General features: G+C 32.7%; 2 protein-coding genes across 2 annotated transcripts; one reads left to right on the top strand and one right to left on the bottom strand.

Annotated features, from left to right (window-relative positions):
• Positions 1–6863: 6863 nt before the first annotated feature.
• On the top strand, positions 6864–8054 carry LOC123193908 (rust resistance kinase Lr10-like). The gene has a single exon (XM_044606981.1). The coding sequence runs from the start codon at positions 6879–6881 to the stop codon at positions 7971–7973; it is 1095 nt and encodes a 364-aa protein (XP_044462916.1). The 5' UTR covers positions 6864–6878; the 3' UTR covers positions 7974–8054.
• An 84-nt stretch (positions 8055–8138) lies between these two features.
• Positions 8139–9087, bottom strand: LOC123195317 (WEB family protein At2g17940-like). Its single transcript, XM_044609006.1, has 2 exons — positions 8934–9087; positions 8139–8842 (listed from the first exon to the last, which is right to left on the bottom strand). Exons 1-2 carry the CDS (start codon positions 9081–9083, stop codon positions 8309–8311), a joined length of 684 nt encoding a protein of 227 aa, XP_044464941.1. The 5' UTR covers positions 9084–9087; the 3' UTR covers positions 8139–8308.
• Positions 9088–22865: the final 13778 nt, after the last annotated feature.

Raw genomic sequence — 22865 nt, 5'->3', positions numbered from 1 at the left:
GATAAGTAACACATCAAAAAGTAAAAAGGAGATGAATTCAATATGAGATTTAAAGACATTTTCAGTTTGAAAATATAAAAGATATGTGTTTAATCGATTTCACGATTTTTCTTGTAAAATAAACGTGTTTCAAAATTTTTCAAAAATTTTGAAATGACCTGAAACATTTCCTACAAGTTTCAGGGAGTTTCGGAAATGGAAACATTTTCGAAACGTGGAAACACATCCTATTGTAAGTTTTCGTGCTACTTAGACTCCTATAAAGGGGAAATATGAGATTGAAATTGCTACTTCCACTTAAATCTCCTTAAGAACTTCCCCGTAAAACTGCAACTCCCATAAAGGGGAATGATTTGCTTCCGATGGGTGTCATAGTTTCTACACCATCTAACTCGGAAAAAAAAAAAGACCATTTAAATCTGTTGATCTGAAAGAAAATAATGTGCAAGGTCTGTGTAATTTCCATTAGCATATCACTGTGGAGTTAAATTGATTCACCCTTTGTTAACTTTAGGGGTATTCAATTGATCTATTACACTTTTTGCATGAAATTTTTGTTAGATCGAATTAGGTTTGTTAAGAATGTTTATACAAGATTATTAAGATTAGCAAGCAATCAAACAAGATAATACAATATACGAAATCAACAAGAGAAAACAATAAAGAACACAAGAAATACTTGGTTCGGGTTTCCATTTGAAACCCTACATCCAAGGCAGAGACAAGTCTCTTAGTCGAATCCACTATAGAAACACAAGCGATTACAGCTTACAAAATACCCTCCGATTTACACCTCACATGACTCAAGACACTTGCACAATCAGAGAAAACCAGGAGATTTCTCCTCGGCTCAACTAAAATCAAAGAACAAGAACAGAAACCCTAATTGCAAAATGGAGCAGAGCAAAGCAAAAAAGGGAGTCGACTCATTCACTCAAAAACGAGCGCTCAACCTTAATATACTTAGGGTTACATTTCAGTGAAAAGACTAAACTGCCCTGCAGCTACAAAATGACATTACAGACCATAACAAGTTCTATAATGACCAAATTCTCCTTAACACCTTTAAGCCATATTCTTCATAGCTCCACCTTGGCTTAAACTGGAGATGAAGTACATTCCACTAGGAGACCTTTTCTGTAATTTATTTATGTCACAGCTTTTGACAGATTTTCAGGAAGTTTAAGGCTTCCTTGAACTTGCTCATAGGAATAACTTTAGTTAGTATATCTGCTAGATTCACACTAGTCATGATCTTCTCAATCAATACTTGCTTGTTGGACAACACATCTCTGATGAAGTGAAGCCTCACATCAATATGCTTAGTCCTCTCATGATATACACTATTTTTAGAAAGATGAATGGCACTCTGTGAATCACTGTAAATCACAGGAATATCTGAACTCAGACTTAGCTTAGATGTAATTCCCTTCAGCCACATAGCTTCCTTTACAGCTTCCGTTAAGGCAATATACTCTACTTCAGTGGTGGATAATGCCACAATAGACTGCAAGTTGCATTTCCAGCTCACAATATTCCCACCATAGGTAAAAATATAACCAGTTAGAGATCTTCTTTTATCCAGATCAGCTGCAAAGTCTGAATCACAAAATCCTTTGACAAGTAAACTGTTAGTAGGATCAGATGTGAATAATAACCCAAGGTCTGCAGTACCTTTGAGATATCTCATTAACAATTTTACAGCATACCAATGTTCTTTACCAGGATTGCTCATAAATCTGCTTACTAAACTAATAGCATAAGCAATATCAGGTCTTGAACCAATCATTGCATACATCAAACTACCTACTGTATTTGAATAGGGTATTTTATTTATAAATTCAGATTCAATAGTAGACAGATTGACAGTAGATTTTAATCTAAAATGAGCACCCATAGGAACACTAATAGATTTAGATTCAGACATATTATATATGCTCAATACCCTTTTAATGTATCCTACTTGTGATAAAAATAAAGATCTCTTACTTCTATCTCTTTCAATATCCATACCTAATATTCTTTTTGCTGACCCTAAATCTTTCATAACAAATTCAGTTTTTAGCATTTGTTTCAAATTTATCAAAGCAGACATATCTTTGGAAGCTAGAAGCATATCATTAACATACAATAACAAGTAAACATAGCATCTAGCATCAGATTTTAAATAATACACACAATGATCATAATTGCATCTCAAGAAACCAATAGACAGAACAAACTCATCAAACCTCTTGTACCATTGCCTAGGAGACTGCTTTAGCCCATATAGAGATTTGTGAAGCAAATAGACTTTGTTTTTAGCTCCAGGTTCTACAAAGTCTTCAGGTTGCTCCATCAGAATCTGTTCTTCTAGATTTCCATGCAAAAATGTTGTTGTGACATCTATCTGTTCTAGTTCCAGATCAAATAACACAATAGTTGATAATATGAGTCTTATTGAGGTATGCTTCACAACAGAGGAAAAACCTTTATGATAATTTATCCCTTCTCTTTGTGAGAATCCTTTTGCCACCACCCTTGCTTTAAATCTTGGTTGTTTTACTCCTGGAATACCTGGTTTCCTCTTAAAAACCCACTTGCATCCAATTACTTTTTTCTTCAATGGTTTATCAACAAGTGTCCAGGTGTTATTCCTTTTCAGAGATTCTATTTCAGTTTCCATTGCTCTTAACTAATCTGAGCTATATTTACTTTCACAGGCTTGGGTGAAGTTCAAGGGTTCACTCATCTCAATCAAGTCTCCTATTTGGAAAGCATAAGAGATGAGATTAGCATGAGCATATCTTGAAGGTGGTCTTATTTCTCTTCTTGGTCTATCTCTAGCTAATTGATAGTTAGATAAGTTCTGTTTTTCTAAGCTATGAGGACACTGAACTTGACCCTGAGGTGAGAGTTACTGATTCAAGTCTATGATTTCGTACTTTGAAGTACAAATTGAATCCAAACCCAAATCAGATCCCTTACCAGACTTTATAGACTGAGTTACAGACTCAATACTATTATGGTGTCTAGACACAGGTGTCTCCACCTCAAACTGAACCTGCCCAGATTTTCCTTCTGAAGAGAAAAGATCTTTGTAGAATTTTAATTCATTAAAAGTAACATTCCCACTAACAACGCACTTATGCTCTTCTAACAGCCATAGTTTATAGCCCTTAGTGCCTGTGGGATAACCTAGAAAAACAACCTTTAAAGCTCTTGGGTTCAGCTTACCTTGACTAACATACACATAGGCAAGGCATCCAAAAGGTTTCAAGTGATGTAAAGAAGGTGGTTTGTTTGACCACATTTCAATTGGGGTCTTAAAACCTACAGCTGATGATGGTGACCTATTTATCAAATAGCAGGCAGTTGTAATAGCTTCAGCCCAAAACTTCTTGCCTAAGCCAGAATCAGCTAGAATACATCTAACCTTATTCAAGATGGTCCTATTCATTCTCTCAGCCAAACCATTTTGCTGTGGTGTTTCACTACATGTTATATGCCTAAGTATGCCATGTTTCTTACAAAAATCAGAAAAATGTTTGTTGCAATATCCAAGGCCATTATCAGTTCTGAGCACTTTAATTTTCTTATTAGTTTGGTTCTCAACTATATTTTTTCAGTCTTTAAAGCACTTAAAAGCGTCATCCTTTTGTTTTAGAAAATAAACCCATACTCTTTTAGAGTAGTCATCAATGAGTGTCATAAAATAGTGTGAATGAGATAATGAATCAGGAACATGAGGGGAACCCCACAAATCAGAATGCATATACTCAAGTATACCATTGGATCTACATGTGACAGTAGAAAACTTTAATTTATGAGATTTACCAAGCATATAGTTTTCACAGAACTTTAAATCAGAAAGCTTGTTTTGATCAATAAGCTTTTGTTTACACAATTCATTCAAGCCTGTCATACTAATATGCCCAAGTCTTTTATGCCACAAGATTGTTTCATCAAAATTGTCATGAGCAGAATGCATATTATCAGACACCACACTACCTTCTAATATATATAACCCATTTGATAGTTTTCCTTTCATTACAACTAAAGCACCTTTCATGATTTTTAAAACACCTTTTTCAGATTTATATGAAAAACCATTTAAATCAAGTGAACCAAGAGAAATCAGATTTCTTTTTAACTTAGGCACTAACCTAACATTTTCAAGAGTTTTTATATAACCATCAAACATTTTGAATTTGACATTACAAATAGCAATCACATCACAGGAGTCATCATTGCCCGTCAAGACTTTCCCTTCATTTATGTATTTTAAATCAGTAAGCCATTCTTTCCTAGGAATCATATAAAAAGTACAACCAGAGTCCATTACCCACTTTTCATCTAACCCTACTTCAGAAAGAACTAACACTTCTGCACTTTCATACCCCTCAAGAAAATTTGCTAGTTCTAAGTTTTCAGTTTTATTAGAAAGAGCCTTCTTTTTCTCTGGACAATTTCTTTTAAAGTGGCCCTCTTTATGACATAACCAGCAAGTTTTCTTAATTCTAGATTTTGATCTAGATAACTTCTTATTAGTTGCATTATTCCTTTTTTCTTGTCTGCCCCTAATCTGAAGACCCTCCCCAATAGATTTCTTCTCAAATTTTATTTCTAAATCTTTAGACCTTAGGGCTCCTAAGACTTCATCTAGTGACAAAGAATATTTCCCATATTTTATAGCCGTTTTAACATCCTTAAAAGATTCAGGTAAAGCATTCAAAATTATTATTGCCTGATTTTCATCCGATATTTTTTCATCAATACTATTCAGATCAATAACAATTCTGTGAAAATCATCAAGATTATCATCTAAAGACTTAGTAGGGTCCATTTTAAATCCAAACAACTGTTCTTTCAAATATATTTTATTTATCAATGATTTAGTCATATATAGGGATTCTAATTTTAACCATATTTTTGTAGCAGTATCAGCATCATCAATTTTCCGCAACACATTATCAGACAGATGTAAAATTAATAAACTATAAGCTGTTTCCATTACCTCAACTATTTTAGCATCAGTCATACCTTCTGGGAATTCAGATAGTTTTTCCAATGCCTTTGCACATTTCTGATGCACCAGTACCGCGTACATCTTCTTTTTCCACATGTTGAAATCGCCCTTGCCGTCAAATTTCTCAACATCGATTCTGGTTGGACCCTTTTTCTTTGCTAGCAATTTTCTTTATAATCTTTTGGCAAGAAGCAAGATTAGTAATATCAGAGAATATATATAAAGCAAAGATTTAAAGAAACCACCAGAAAACGATCAATAAGAAGATTCAGAACAAAAACAAACCTTAACCGGCTCTAATACCACTTGTTAGATCGAATTAGGTTTGTTAAAAATGTTTATACAAGATTATTAAGATTAGCAAGCAATCAAACAAGATAATACAGTATACGAATCAACAAGAGAAAACAATAAAGAACACAAGAAATACTTGGTTCGGGTTTCCATTTGAAACCCTACATCCAAGGCAGAGACAAGTCTCTTAGTCGAATCCACTATAGAAACACAAGCGATTACAGCTTACAGAATACCCTCCGATTTACACCTCACACGACTCTAATCCACCATGAAACAATGCCTCCTATCAAGCCTTCTACAAGACTCAAGACACTTGCATAATCGGAGAAAACCAGGAGATTTCTCCTCTGTTAAACTAAAATCAAAGAACAAGAACAGAAACCCTAATTGCAAAATGGAGCAGAGCAAAGCAAAAAAGGGAGCCGACTCATTCACTCAAAAACGAGCGCTCAACCTTAATATACTTAGGGTTACATTTCAGTGAAAAGACTAAACTGCCCTTCAGCTACAAAATGACATTACAGACCATAACAAGTTCTATAATGACCAAATTCTCCTTAACACCTTTAAGCCACATTCTTCAATTTTGTTCGGGTTTGTTATAAACATGGAATCTTTTGAAATTTTGTTCAATCGATATCCATCACTGTAGAGATCACTTTTTGCATCGAATCTTTTGTTTCCTTTAGCTTTTGTTATAAAAAGATGGTAAGCAAATTCCTATGTGTTTCCTCATTTATCGTTGATTTCAATGTGATGAACTGTAAATTATGCTTGTGCCTTTCATCTAGGATAAGGCAGGTTGGGCCTCAGTAGCATTGTCCTATGCATGAAAAAGCCAAAATATTATTCTGACATGTTTCTAATTTCTTTGTCTATGCATGGCCGACCTCGGAGTTTTTGATGTTATAGACAAGGTTTAAAGGAAGAGAATACACGAAGTCATAGAATGAAATTACTGCAGAGTTCTGTTTATTCCGATGTGAAGTTCTCTTTTTGGCCGACTATTGGTCAAATTGCTGAGAAGTTGTGCCACCACTCCTGCATTTAAGGTTGAATTGCTTATTTCTAGTTCTCTTGTATTCCATCTCCTGCTGATTGTCAAATGTCAATCTATTCAGTAGTACATGTGAGTACAGATGGTGATGATTCAGAAGCGAAAACAGCTATCATCATAATCAGTATAGGTAAGATTTTCCTTCAAAAAGCCTTCAATTTTTTATTAACTGAGGGGAATATGTTTGCTCTTTTAAGATTTGTTTTCCTTGTCATGCTGCCCTCTCAGATCAAAACTGCAGACATGATAATTACTGATTTATCTTACAGTTTGTGCCAAAAATACATCTTCAAATCCTTAAATTCAGACGTTTATACCAGTTTTTTATTCCTTGGTGATTATGTATGGTTAGTCTTGTCACAAAAAAGTGAGAAGTTATGGATTTGTGATTGTTTTCATTCGCTCTCTGCAGTGGCACTTGTTATAAAGATTATTATCGTAGCGGTAGTATGCCTGAAAGGAGCACAGAGGAATAACAGCGCCGTGGCAACTGATGACCGATTTCTCACACTGACCATGGATAAATTCCTGAATGATATAGAAAGGGAAAAGCCCATCAGGTTTACTGCTCAGCAGCTCAGGATTGCAACTGATAATTTCACCCACTTTCTAGGTTCAGGAGGTTTTGGAGATGTATATAAAGGGATATTCAGTAATGGAACCGTTGTGGCAGTGAAAGTTTTACATGCAAACTCGTATAAGAGTATAGAGGAACAGTTCATGGCAGAAGTGAGCACAATTGGAAGAATACATCATTTCAATCTGCTTAGACTCTATGGTTTCAGCTTTGAAAGAAACATGATAGCTCTAGTTTATGAGTACATGAAGAATGGCTCACTCGACAAGTATTTGTTTCGCCAAAACAAGGACTTAGGATTTAATAAACTTCATGACATTGCTATTGGCACCGCCAAAGGAATTGCATATTTGCATGAAGAATGCCAGCAGAGAATCATACACAATGACATAAAACCTGAAAACATTCTCCTGGATGCAAATTTCCATCCCAAGGTAGCTGATTTCGGCTTGGCAAAGCTCTGCAACAGGGAAAACACTCATATAACCATGACAGGACGAAGGGGAACACCAGGCTATGCAGCACCAGAACTCTGGATGCCATATCCTATAACTTTCAAGTGCGATGTTTACAGCTTTGGAATGCTGCTTTTCGAAACCATAGGCAGGAGAAGGAACCTGGAAAAAAATCTTCCCGGAAGCCAAGAGTGGCTTCCAAGGTGGGTATGGAAAAAATTTGAAAAAGGAGAATTGGAGGAGACAATGATCGCGCTTGGAATTGAGGAGAGTGACAGGGAGAAGGCAGAGAGGATGATGAAAGTAGCTCTGTGGTGTGTTCAGGATAAGCCTGAAGCAAGGCCCTTGATGAGTGTTGCGGTGAAAATGTTGGAGGGAGCAACAGAGATTCCAACTCCTTTGTATCCATTTAGGCACATTTTGGCGGCATCTCCAGGGCCTGAGCAATCTGCTCCAGCCTGTCCTCCATGGAATGGAAGCACTTTCGATTTCAGCTCTTCAATGGCTGCAGAATCTTCCTTGATGACAAGTGCAACTCCTACCATGAAGAAATATGAGATTGGATTGGCCTCCACCTGAATAACCTGCCATTAAAACTCCTTCTGACGGAATCTTCACAGTAGAATCTTTATCCCCATATACACTTGTACAACATACAAAATTAATTTGTATTTCCTCAATAAATAAATAAGACCGGTTGTACAACTATACTCAAATAGCCCTTGAACATATTCATGCTCTCAGTTTTCTGTTATTTAGATGCTATTTATTCAACTTCCAAAGTGCATGCTTACAACTTATCACTCTAGACCAGCAGGTCTCAATCCATTTCACAATCTTTATTCTTATAAACTGAAGAAAAAAAAAATAATCAATGAATTCAATCCCTCCTTCAGCAGTATATATCTATGATCTCATTTCCTCTTTGGAGAATTCATCACTACTACTTCTTGACCACTTGATTTTTTTACAGAGAAAAGCCATCCAATTATAGGCCTCATCGTCAGTGGCTTCTTCTTCTTATTACCCCAATCAAACGGCCATCTCTTTGTTTCCATTTCCTCTTTCCCAACAATCACATGAGTCAAACCAGGAGGGCTCGCAAAAGTTACATATCTCCTTTTCTGTTCACATTCTTCTTCCTCTTTAGGGATAGCATTTTCAACGAACTTGATGTCTTCGATCTCTGGATCATTATCGTCATCATTGTTGTCTTTGTCAACTTTTTCAGGCTTTAGATTATTTAAATACCTTTTAGCCTTCATCAATTTCAGCTCTTTCTTCGTCTCTTGAAGCTCTTGTTTGAGAGTCCGTGTGGTGGTCGACATTCTGGTGATTTCTTCTCTTGTTTTTTGCAGGCTTTGCCTTCCTTCTTCAAGCTCTGCCGTTAGGGCTCCAATTCTTGTCTTCTGAGAACCTCCATTTTCAGTGCCTGCTGCAGCTTGCATCTAGTAGTGGCATATTTATAAAAACTAATTACGTTAATGTGTTTGAGCTTGAAGAAATAAGTTAAAGAAGAAGAAGAGATGGATAGAGCACCTGTTTGAGCTTGAAGCCATAAATTTCCTTAACCAAGACTCTTTCTCCGAACAACAAAACAGCTTCTTTTACAGATTTGAAGGGAGGTCTTAGGTCAATCTCTGCACGTCCCATCACCACCACCTTTCCATTCTCTCCTTCACCTTTCATCTCCATGCTTAATTCAATTACACAACCCATCAAGGCAATATATTTATACCAAGATAATTTAGTAGGGAAATGGGCTTGCTTTGATTATGAAAATGTTATTGGATGCAGGTGGTAGTGGAGGCAGTCTTTAAATTCCTTCTAATACAAGTCTTAGTTTGTTTACCAAGAAAATTATAATTTATTTGTTAATTGCTTTCCGAAAAGGAAGATAAACTATAAATCATGATCATGGGATTTTGTTTTCTTCCCGTCCACTTCACTGTAAAATTTTTAATTATTATTCGTAGCTTTTCAATTTGATTAGGACCTTGCTCCTGATAATGTCTAATGGAGAATTAACTAGTTAGTTAATATTCAAAGCGAGGCATGTATGTATGTAGCCTACTTCCAAATGTCCAAATATTATCATTGTAATTCATGTACCGTTTTTGTATAACATTTAACTATAAATCAAGGTTTTCTGTAGAAAATGCAATGTTAGATCCTGGCTAAAGAGTATAATAAGAATATGATCATTCCAAATTAATCGAGTCTAACGATACACCTTTTAACTGTAACAAATAATTAAGAGAATAGATAGTTAGGGTAGAATTTGGGTTCTGTAAATTGGATAGAATCAAAATTAGGGGTAATCTAGTTTGTAAAAATGAAAGATCAAGAAATTAATTCTTATCTGAGTAGAAAATATGATATAAGCAAAACATTTTATTAAAATTTGATAAAATATACTATTTTTGTTGTAAATGTAATTGAATGAATTGAAAAGAAAGAGAAATATAAATGTATTAGGATAAGGAAACAAGGAAGCCTAAAGGCTTTAGAAATACAAACCAGGAAGCAAGATTACTTAGTAATAGAATGTGTGAAATTCTATTAAGGAGAGGTGTATCTTGCACTGCATAGAGCGGGCTGTATTATGAAATAAATGACCGCCCAACTTCACCACCCAAAATTCATTGCTTAATGGGTGGGGAAAACTGATTAATTATATAATACTCCTCTTTATATTTCTACCATTTATAAATAATTATATTAACCTTATAAACAAAAAAAAACACAATAAAATAAAAACCAAAACAGAATAAAATAATTATGAGCAATGCTATATGTACCCATTTTTTATACACAATTTATATACACAGTGATGTATCATCATGTAATTAGATATTTTAAAACATATGTTATCATATGATAAAGAAATATCTAATCACATGATAACACATTATCTGTGTATATAAATTATGTACCAAAAATAGATATACATAGTTTTATTGAATAATTATTTAATATTTTATAAAGTATAACTGAATATGTTTAAATTATCTTATCAAAACCTTGCTAGAAAAATTCAGTAGAATAAAACCTAGTAAAAAAAAAAATAGTACAATACATAATTTGTCTAATTATACTACACATTTCAAGAATTTGCTCCCTCCAATGAATGTTTTCCTTTTTCATAGTGAAATTAATTTAGTTATTTGCTAAGTCGTCACATACCGATCTTATATTAACTTTTCAAATGTTATATCAGTAATGTCTTGTGAACAAATTTGCAAGGTCATCACTAAATCGTATTTGTTTAATATCAATCTTTCAACTCTGTTGGAGCTTATGAGTGTAAAAGAATTCCGATGAGATATATTTAATTCTAACTCTTTTAATATATTTTATTCTAATTTGGACAATACATGATGTAGTGTCTTCATAAAATATGAAAAAAGTGTTTGTTATAGAAGAAAAATTACATATTTTCAAAAGTAATAGATGATAGATAGTAACCATATGTACTCTCAGATGGCTTCACGAAAAGTTAAAATCTCCGAATGATATGAAAATGTTGCAACCAAAATTTGTTTAGTAGAATGTCATGATATTGTTATGTCATTATAAATAAAAACATATCCCGTCTTCGAGCGGGCTTTATGAGAGTCAAAATGATAACTAACATCTGCATATCCAACCAAACTAGGATTTTTAAGGAATTTGATAGAATAAAATAATTTTAAATCTCTAGTTCTACATAAGTAACCAAATATATGTTTAATTCTGTTAATTTGGACAATACATGATGTATTGTCTTTATATAATATGAAAGGAATGTCTGTTGTAGAAGAAAGATTACATATATTTCAAAAGTAATGGATGATAGACCGTAACCATATGCATTCTCAGATGGCTTCACAACAAGTTAAAATCTCTTAATGATATGAAGATGTTGCAACCAAAATCTGTTTAGTGGAGTGTTATGATATTGTTGTGTTATTATAAGTAAAAACATATCCCATCTTCAAGTGGGTTTTATGAGAGTCAAAATGATAATCGATATATGCATATCTATCCAAACTAAGACTTTTAAGGAATTTGATAGGATAAAAAAGTTTCAAATCTCTAGTTCCACATAAATAACGAAATATATATTTGATTCTGTTCTAGTGTTAACGAGTTAGGGAAGAGTTAAATTGGTTCAATAAATTCATTGTGAAGGATTTATTTGGTCCAGTGTATTAGGTCAAATATAATAGTACTCCAATATCATTAAAATACAATATTTTAGGACTAAATATCTTTTCATCTTCTTCTTTAGGACGAAATGTGTCTCGTTTCAAATCAAGATACCAAACAACTATTAGGATGCTCAAAGGATAAGTCTTATCCATATTAAAGAGTTTTAACAATTTTTTAATAAACGTTAACTGATGGATAAATATTTCATTTGAATTGTGCTCGATTTGTAGACCGAGACAATATTTTATTTTCTTTAAATCATTCATCTAAGTTTTTTGTTTAGATATTTAACAGTTTTTTAGAACTCTTCAAGAGTCTCAGTTAAATTCATGTCATCAACATAAACAACTATAATAACAAATCTCGATTCTGACCTTTTTATAACGACACATGGGCTTATAGGGTCATTCACATAACCCTCTTTTATCAAGTATTCATTGAGGCGATTATACCACATTCTTCTGGATTGTTTTAATTTGTACAATGACCTTTGTAATTTGGTTAAGTACATACTTCTTAGATTGACCCTTTTTACTTTAAAAGATTTAAATCCATCATAGAGTTTCTTATAGATTTTAGTATCCAGATATTCATACAAATAAGTAGTAACTACGTTTATTAGATGCATATCTAGTCATTTAAATTCTATTAAATTGATTAAATATTTGAATGTGATTATATCCATCATAAGTGCATATGTTTCATCAAAGTCTAAACCTGGCCTTTAGGAAAAGTCTTGGGCTACTAGTCTTACTTTATATCTAGCAATATCTTTTTTTTTTTAATTTCTTTTACTCACAAATACCTATTTATATCTAATAGATTAGACATCTTTAGATGTTAGGACTATAGGTCGAAACACTTAACGTTTTGCTAGAAAAACTAATTCTGTTTGAATTTTTCTTCCTATTTAGGCCAATATGCCTTTTTCAACATTCATTCACAGTATGTGATTCAAAATCATCACCATTCATAATTTCAGTAACTATTGCATATAAGAATACATCATCAATGTTAACCATTTCATAGTTCCACATCTCTCATGTATAAGCATAATTTATAGATATTTATGTATTCTCATTTTCTTGTCCTTAAAGCTCTAATCTCTTTAAAGACCATAATGTAACACCCCCTCTAGAAGTATTACTTGTCAAAGGAAAGTGCTACTTAAATTGACTACTGGAGCATTACTTTTAAAAAACGTAACATACAATTAATATATGAATAAAACTTATGCATTAATATAGTTGACAAAAGACCAAAATACCCTTTGAAATAATAACTTATGTTGAAAATGGTCAAAAGATGTCACAAAACCAAAACAATTAAAAACGTGAAGTATAACATAGTACTAGCATACATTGAAAGTAAAGTAATTAGAGATCTGGTAGATGACAAAATTGCCCTCCAACTTTACACCCTCTGACGACCATTAGTCTTGCAGCCATCACAATCACATGTACCTATAAAGATAAAAGCAAAGGGATGAATGGTAAAATATTTAGTAAGTAGGAGACTATAACTAGTATATTTTTTGAATTTTCCAAAATGCCCTTGACTCTAACTCTATCATCTAAAGTTGGCATCAAACTCCTTACTAAATGATGATGGGTCTTAATAACTGAATTGGTGCTAATATCTTAAGTTAGGGTTAACTAGGCTATATATCTTACTTTTGAGTCGAATAATATCTCAACCTGGTCACTAAGGAACCACTCCCCCAGATACCTATCTAATGTGATACTACTGAACTTAATGGAAGCATCTAAATCTAAAAGTTATACTATAGCTAAATATTAGGTCGATCGGTCTGGATTGAGTACAAAGATTTGACACTTTGGACATGTGAGTTCTTTCTGATTTCCCAATTATGTTGTACTATAGTTGGACTCTACTACAAGCATTACCTTATTGTAGGTCTAACATTAGGAAGAGTTACTCACAGTGCCTTTTTGTAACAATCCTAGATGTTTAGCATGTTTACATCTCTTCAACTTCCACCTAGTTAATGACTTGTACCTTTATATACTTTAATTGATAGGCATAAGAGGTATTACTTTGTACCCTGAAGACTTAGTTTATCACTTGAGATGATCCTTCTTTTTAGCCTAGGTACTTAGTCAAATTCTTACTCTGCCCTACACAAACGAGTGTGTATATGCTTACACACAAGCGTGTACTAGCTACTGTTCACTCTTGACTATTTTTCATATGGCAATTTCTTATGTACCATTGTTCATAGATACATGGGTGTGTGTCATCTTATACACAACCATGTATCTCTTTAACTATTACTTCCTTATCCTTTCTCAACAATGCTACTTCACAAAGGTAATTAGGTCAATTTACTTTTTTGTTAAATTGTAACAAAACTATATATTGATGGTTTACATATCTTAGATGATTGATAATCGGTTGGCTATATTCGATAATTATTGGAGTGTCAAGAAAACCAACCTTAAAGTCTAAAGATTATACATATGGGTATGTGTGCCATATCACATAATTGTGTGTTGATTTTAGAATTCAAACACACTGTTTGGTTTTGACAGTTTCTTTCGAACACAAATGTACTCAAGCATATTAGGTTCATTCAAAAATCAAAAGCTAACATCAGATAGATCTTAAAACACACCATAAACCTATCTAGGGTTTTTCTCATGCAATAAATCTTGCATTCCTACATGATCAATGCAAGTTTAACCAAGAATTCTGTTGGACCCCTAGGTTTTTTGATTATGCTAAAACTAAGTTTAATATGGATATTTAATAATTATTGTGCTCATAGCATAAAGCTCCAATGATCGAAAGATGGGCAAAATACAAATGTGTAAATTTTTAGGTAAGGGAAGCCTATCTCCCAATGACACGATAGTCTATTTGCCAATCGCATGTCCGTCATCAAGAATCTGAAGCTTTCGAGAATGTTTTCTAAATTGCCAAGGACTTTCATCCCTCAAACAAAGACATTTGTCCCCTATTAGATAACGACTATAGAATGCCCATTCTATCTCCAATACATTTTCAAGCATAATTGGGATAGTTAACAAAGTTAGCACATTGGAACACCTATCCCTATGATCGTCCCATGTCTGTCCTCGCATGATTGATGCTCTCTGAAATTTTAAGTAATAAGGCAGGATGCCCATCCCTAAAAAAAGGGACATCCATCCTTATAGAGGCACATTTCAAGAGTTTGACCATTAGATAGTTATTCCAAAGCCACCAAAGTAGGGATGTGTAAGAGGACGCCCATCCTCTCATGTTTTTCAAAGTAAAAACATCCTTTTTACAAGTCAATGGCTAGTAAAATTAACCTAACGGATCTTTCAAGTCTCAAGGGTATATAAACAAGATAGATTGAAGTCAAAAGCGTTAGATAACATACTCAAAACATTCAAGAATTATTATCCCAATTTCTTTCTAGAAACTAAAACTCATACTTTTTCAAGAGAAATATTTGTACACACTAGTAAAATCAGCCTATTAGAGGCATACTTTTCTTGTAAATTTTCTTTAAAATTACACTTGGACAAAGTCTTATATCACTACTATGAAAGGGCAAAATTTTGAGTCAGCTAATGTAATTCGAAAGAGATTCAAGTGGACATAAGAGGCTTGAGACATAAAGCTCTGAACCACTCTAAAATTCATGAGCATTTTCTAAACTCTCATCTTTTACCTTATGCTTTGATTATTTATTTATTTGTGTTTGTAGAATCTTAAGTGAAAATCAAGTTTGATAAATTTTGTGTTTAATTTTTAATAATCCTATTCACCCCCTCTAGGATTAATTTGTCATTAAGGGTTTTTCAATTGGTATTAGAGCTTAAACTTTAGGTTTATAATTTCTAATGGTTTTTAGAGTTTAAGATCTTTCGATAATGGCAAGCAGCTTTGTAATGATTTTTAGAGAAGTAAAATGCACTACTAGACCACTCTTGTTTTGTGGAGTAAATTACACCTAGTGGAAGATAAGAATAAGATTACATATTTGATCAATAGACTATAAATTGCAAAAAATTATAGAATATGGTGATTTTATACCCAAGAATCCCATAATAGATGTACCTAAAATTGAAATACAATGTCATGATAATGATTTGAAAATGTTAAGTTTGAATGTTAAAGCCATAAAAATATTATTTTTTGCATTAGACTCAACTGAATTTAATAGAGTCTCTACTTGTGAAACAACAAAAGAAGTTTAGACCATCCTCCAAACAACACATGAAAGCATGAGCCAAGTCAAAAAGTCAAAAATTAAGCTTTTCTTCCATAAGTACAAGCTATTTGAAATGAAGACAGGGGAGAGCATAATAGATATGTACAAAAGATTTTCAAACTTAGTAAATGACTTGAAAGGCCTTGAAAAAAGATTGAAAATCGTAGAACTAGTAAAAAATGTGTTAACGTCACTATCGGAAGAATGGACTATAAAGGTAATGGCAATTGAGGAATCCAAAGACCTCACTAAAATGCAAATGGATGAGCTTATAGGAATTCTTTAGACTTATGAAATAAAAAAAAAGACCAAAAGAAGAGGAAGTTAAACTAAAAAGGGATATTGCCTTAAAGGCAATTGAGAAAAGCGAGGAAGATGGAGAATCTTCAATGAATAATGAGGATGTAAGCCTTTTACCTTGCAAATTTAGCAAATTCCTTTCCAAGTCTAAAAAAAATAAAGGAAAGAGCTTTAATCAATCAAAAGGAAAAGAGATAGAGGAAAAGGAGATCATATGCTATGAATGCAAGAAACCAGGACATATTAGACAAGAATGTACTTTCCTCAAGAAGAGAAAAGAGAAAAAATAGAAGAAATTTAAAAGAAAAGTACTTGTCGCCACTTGGAGCAGGAGCGATAACTCAAGTGATGAAAGAGAATAAAAGGAAGAGAGAGCTAATCTTTGGACTTGGAGGAAAAGGTAAATGATTCTAACTCTTTTCATTTGATGAATTACATGAAGCATTTGAATCATTGCTAGTGGAATATAAATGCATTAGTTCAAGAAATAAATCTATAAAGAAAAATTTGCATGCATGAAAGATGAGTTAGAAAATAGCAAAAAAAAGTATGATAAGACTAAAAATGAACTAGAACTAACTTTGCATAAGAAATAATCCTTGACTAAAGCATTAGATAACATGAGAAATGAAAATATAGAATTAAAAAAAGAACTTGATAATTCAAATGAGCTATTTGAAAAATTCAAAGTTTGCAATAAAAGGTTGGATGAGATGCTTACATCTCAAAAAAATTGTCTTAATAAGGAAGGACTAGATTATAATGGAAGTAACCCTTTTTCAAACACGTATAGGCCTTTAAAGAAACTTCATGCATTATATAAGAAATGTAAGTTTGTGCTTTTATTGGTCACACCATTAGGAGATGTCCAATTAGGAATGGCAGACCCTTAAAAATCAAGAAGGTTTGGACTCCTAAAGGGACTCTCAAGGCTAACCTAATTGAACCCAAAATCATTTGGGTACCAAAGAAAGCTTAAATTTTGTTTTTGTGTAGGTATGCCTTGAAGATAAGAGCAAAAAGTTAAACAAATGATACTTTGATAACATATGTTCAAGGCATATGACCAGAAACAAAAGTCTTTTCACCTTTTTTAAACAAAAAATTGGCAGAAATGTCAATGACAACTCCAAAGGGAAGGTAATCGGTATCAGAAATAAAGGTAACCCTTTTCTCTCAATTAATGATGTTTTGCTTGTAGATGATCTTAAACATAATTTACTTAGCATAAGTCAATTATGTGATAATTGTTTCAAAGTTTGCTTTTATTCCTTGTGTTGTGAAATTGTTAACACTTATACTAATGTCACTGCATTCATAGGCCATCGGCATTCAAATGTGTACATTATAGATTTGCATGACATTTCATCTAGAGATTTATGCTTCATGTCAACTAAGGAAGAAGACATATGAATATGACATAGAAGGTTAGGTCATACAAGCATTGATGTGATGGAAAAACTTTCAAAAAGGAATTTGGTCAAAGGTTTACCAAAATTAGATTTCAAAAAGGACCTAATGTGTGATGCATGTGCTTTAGGAAAGAAAATAAGAACTTGCTTTAAAAGCAAAAATTGAATTTCAATTTCTAAACCTTTACAACTATTACATATGGACTTGTATAGACCATCTAGGAGTACAAGTCTAGATGGAAAATATTATTGTTTTATGACACAAAAATGATTCTTTCAAAACTTTTGTTCCATTCATTAAGAAATTGCAAAACCAAGTAGGTTATCCAATTACTTGCATTAGAAGTGGTAATGGAAAAGAATTTGAAAATTCAGATTTTGAGGCATATTGTGATGAGCATGGCATTGACCATAACTTTTTGACACCTAAACTCCTCAACAAAACAGAGTTATTGAAGGAAGAAATAAAACTTTAATAGAAATGGCTAGAACCATATTATGTAAGCATGATTTGCTAAAAACTTTTTGAAGGTAAAGCTATCAATACCGCATGTTACATCATCAATAGGGCTATAATTAGGCTAATCCTTAAGAAAACTTCTTATGAGTTGTTTAAAGGGAAGAAACTTAATATTGCATATTTTCATCCTTTAGGTTGTAAGTGTTTTAGTTAAACAATGGAAAGGATAACCTAGGAAAATTCGATGCCAAATCAAAGGAAGCAATTTTTCTAGGTTATTCATCAACCTCTAAAGCATAGAGAATCTTTTACAAAAGGACACTTGTTGTTGAAGAATCTATACATGTTAATTTTATGAATCTTTTTCCAAGTATACAGATAGAAGCAATGAAGAAGAGGTGGTAGAGCTCATAGAAGATTTGCAAATCAAAGAAGCTCTTAAACCTAAGGAAGAAGAAAACCAACTTGAGGTAATGCTATATGAAGACAATATCATGTAATCTGAAGAAGTTCAAAAGGAATCCGTGTTTCCAAGAGTGAAGGATGAGGTTAAAGAAGGGAAAATCATTGGAGACCTATCTGAAGATATTAGGACAAGAGCTTATCTACAAAACACATGTGAATTTATGGCATTTTAGTCATAAATAGAGCCAAAGAGAGTAGATAAAGCATTCCAAGATGTGAGTTGGGTGTTGACCATGCAAGAGGAGTTAAACCAATTTAAGAGGAACTGAGTATAGAACTAGTTACAAGGCCAACGAATCATCCCAACATCGACACAAAATAGGTATACTGAAACAAGCTAGATGAGTCTAAAGTTGTTATTTGAAACAAGGCAAAACTAGTTGTTTAAAGTTATTCTCAAGAGGAAGATATTGATTTCGATAAAACTTAGCACCTGTAGCTAGATTAGAAGCAATTAGGATGTTGCTTGCATATGTATGTTATTTTGATTTCAAATTTTTTCAAATGGATGTTAAAAGTGCATTTTTAGATGGTTTCATTCAAGATGAGGTATATGTTGAACAACCTTTCGACTTTAAAAATCATGAATTTCCAAATCATGTTTTTAAACTAAGAAAAGTTTTATATGGTTTAAAAAAAGCTTCTAGAGCTTAGTATGAAAGATTAAGTTTTTTCTAAATTAAAAATGGTTTTTTGAAAGAAAAGTTGGATACTACGTTATTCATAAAAAGACAAATGTCAGACATCTTAATTATTCAAATTTATGTTGATGACATTATCTTCAGTGCACTAATAAGTCTTTTTGTAAAGAATTTTCTAAGATAATACAGGGTGAATTTGAAATAAGCTTAATAGGGGAGCTTAACTACTTCCTTGGACTACAAATCAAAAAAACAAAGGAAGAAATTCTACTCAACCAAGCAAAGTATGTCAATGACCTTCTCAAAAGGTTCAACATGTAAGAAGTCAAGAAGTAACCCACTCCTATGAGCACGTCACTCAAATTAGATAAAAATAAGGGAGGTAAAAGTGTCAAAACCAAAGCATATAGAAGCATGATAGGAGCATTATTATATTTAACTGCATCAAAGCCAAATATCATGTTTAGTGTATGAATGTTTACACATTTTCGAGCAAATCATAAGGAATCGCATCTAAATGTCGTAAAACGAATCCTGAGATACCTTAAGGGAACCCCAAATATTGGTTTATGGTATCCTAAGGGATATTCATTTGAATTACGAGCATTTTTGGATATCAATTTTGGAGGATGTCGAATAGATAAGAAGAGCACAAGTGGTACTTGTCAATTTTTAAGAAATATGCTTGTCTCATGGTTTTCAAAGAAACAAAATTCAATAGCAACATCTACTACAGAAGTCGAATACGTTTTCATAGCTAGTTGTTATGCATAACTTTTATGGATGAGACAATAACTTTTAGATTTTGATTTCGAAATGAAAAACATTCTTATATTTTGTGATAATATAAGTGTCAGTCAACTTTTAAAAGATTTTATCTTGTACTCTAGTACAAAGCACATACATATTAGATATCATTTCTTGCATGATCATGTTAGCAAATGTGATATTTGAATTGAATTTATTGATACAAACCATCAACTTGTTGATATTTATACTAAAACTCTTAATAAGAAAAGATTTTGCTACATTCGAAGAGAGTTTGGCATGATCAACGCAAGTCAAGTAAGTGCATAAATTTTGATATATCTTGAAACATGGTTGAAATGGCATTTGCAACAACACACTTACTTATTTTTATCATGCTTGTTCAATATGATAATGCTTTTGTGTATGGTTGTTTGATATGATGATTTTTTTTGTTTTTATGTTTCTATGATTTTATACTTGGTCAATACTTATATGTGCTCAATATCTTGATTATGATGTATTTGAATGATTTTGATGATTATTAACATGTTTTTGGACTTGTGTAAGTGTGCATATGTTTATGGCTTGATTAAATCCACATTTATGCATATTGATATAGATTCGTGAGACATTGCATATTTATTACATTTAATTGCATGTCATATATCATTTTGATGATTTAGAATGTATTGGCATGCTTGTATGTGGTTGTGAATGTTTATATTGGAATTTATGCTTATGATACATGTGTTACACTATGCATTCTCATTAATATCTAAGTTTCGGTGATTTGAACATATGTTCAAAGTCATTTGAATAGTGGAACACATTGAAAATATCCTTAACATGATCAAAATATCCAATAATCATTTTTTCTGGTGTTTTGATTCAAACTAAACAAAAGTTTTTTTGCAAAAAATTAGATTTCAACCACGGGACACTTGTCCCACATTATGTAACCATCATCCTCTAAGTTGTTTTATTTTTACCAAAAAAAAAGGGAAGGATGTTCGTCCTAGTCTTCTTGTGACAACCGTCCTATAAAATAATTTATTTTTCAAAAAAAGAGGAAGGATGTTTGTCCCAGCCTTCATGTAACAAACATCTTATTGACCGTGTGTTTAAAAATGCAAAAGAGGATAGACACCTATCTCACTTATTAAGATGGTTGTCCTTTGGTTTTATAAACAGATAACCCTATTTTTTTTCTCATTTTCTCTCATCGTCATGCATAAGGACCTCGTCCCCTTGATTTCCTGTTGCCTAAAACTCATTTTCTGACTACTGTCATTGCACATCACCATTGATTGCCCTATCATTTGCATCCTTTTTTGTGACAAATTACCACAATTCACCATTGCGTTATGAGTTGTCTATCGTTTAACTCACCAATTCTGGTGACACCTTACATGAACACCATCCTTATTTGCTCCATTGCATTTTGGTCCTTATTTTCCAACCATCTGCCACTATTCACCATCATCTTCTACTATGGTGTTGGTAAGTTTTTTCCTTTTTCAAGTGATTTCAAGATTATTCATCTTTTATGGCTCCAAAAACTCAATCCCAAAGAAGTCGTCATACAAAGATTTATGGAATTTAAATCTTGAACCAAGAGCATCGAATTGTCCTTAAAAAGCTCACTATGCTTAGTGTTATTTCAGGTAGAGCACTGAACGAACAAGTTTTACAAGCTCTTGGTATTTGGGATGAATTATTCGATTTTATTTACGATGTTAGTTGGGTGAAACTGTTTCGACTTGACATGCATTATGTTGAATCTTAGGTGTTCAAAATTTACAGTAGCTTAGAATTGGCCAAAGGATCCCGAGGAAAATTGATTAATTATATTTTGAAATTCTGGTTAAAGAAGAGTAATTTTGAAGTGAAATTGGAATCTTTGGCTAGGTGGCTTAGATATGACCATGAAGATTTATTAAATGTTCCCACAGATTTTGATATTTAGGTAACTTGGGAAACATTAAGCAGTGTTAGGACATACTGAAAGACTATTAAATCAAGCACCTTGCATAATCCAATCATGTGCATCATTCATCGCATGATAAGTTACACTTTAAATGCTCATGACCAATCAAATGGCCCAATGGCTTTGAAAGATTTGGTTCTTTTGAATATGGCTTACTAGTTTATTGTTGAGATCAATTCAATGAAGGATGTTGTGGATAGGGTTATTGAGTTTAATACCATTGTCACTGTGATTGTTGAAGATTTAGGGATCTAAATGGAAGAAGGTGACACACCATATCTGAAAAACTTTACTAAGAAGGATTACATTGAATTTGATACCTTCACATAGATGCAGATGATTAGTCACCTTCCTCGAGGTAAATGATAGCTTATTTAGACTTAACCTTAGCCAGACCAGCTTACTTAGCTTATTTAACCGAATCCATGACTTATTGCCTCACTGGATGAAAAAGTTTCTTCCTATCATTTGGGTCCTTCTTAGCTTGCCTCTAGTTATAGGCAAATGCATTCTCACCAAAAGTCAATTTTGGATACTGAGTCATCTTCATTTCAATACTATATGATTGGCTTCATGAGCTTCATCAATGATTCACTACTTGTGTTACATAATGATATGCAAGGTTATGATTAGCATTTCTATTCCATGAAGTTATTCTTTCAACAGCATATTCATGACTATCACCCCCGTTCTAGTAGCATGCTTTTACCTTCAAATGATAAGTCTTGATCCTCTATTCTCATTTTTCATTTCATTGTATCATCATTTCACATAATATTTTAAGGAACATGTCTTGATGCATATTTTGACTTATGTTTCATTTGTAATATTTACTTAAAGATGCATGTTTATTGAACAATTTTTTGTGATGCCATGATTCATATTTTGAATATTCTAAATATATGTTGATTATATTTGTTGATGATTAGTTGATTATTGTTGATGATACGTTATTGATTAGGTGGGATGATATTGAAAAGTTGGTTGATGTTGATTGATATTCGAAGTGTTTTTCTCTTATTTGTTATTTTAGGATA

The sequence above is a fragment of the Mangifera indica genome, chromosome 13 (assembly GCF_011075055.1).
Source record: "Mangifera indica cultivar Alphonso chromosome 13, CATAS_Mindica_2.1, whole genome shotgun sequence".
NCBI classification, from domain to species: domain Eukaryota; kingdom Viridiplantae; phylum Streptophyta; class Magnoliopsida; order Sapindales; family Anacardiaceae; genus Mangifera; species Mangifera indica.
The sequence above is the reverse complement of the archived record's forward strand: the minus strand, read 5'-3'. Positions and strand labels throughout refer to the sequence as shown.

What these genes read in the sequence shown, in the direction of transcription:
- LOC123193908 (XM_044606981.1), top strand. Translation starts at nt 6,879, where the DNA reads ATGGATAAATTCCTGAATGATATAGAAAGGGAAAAGCCCATCAGGTTT.
- LOC123195317 (XM_044609006.1), bottom strand. Translation starts at nt 9,083, where the DNA reads ATGAAAGGTGAAGGAGAGAATGGAAAGGTGGTGGTGATGGGACGTGCA. An exon ending in ATGGCTTCAAGCTCAAACAG is followed by an intron (nt 8,843 to 8,933) that starts GTGCTCTATCCA and finishes TGCCACTACTAG; the next exon opens with ATGCAAGCTGCAGCAGGCAC.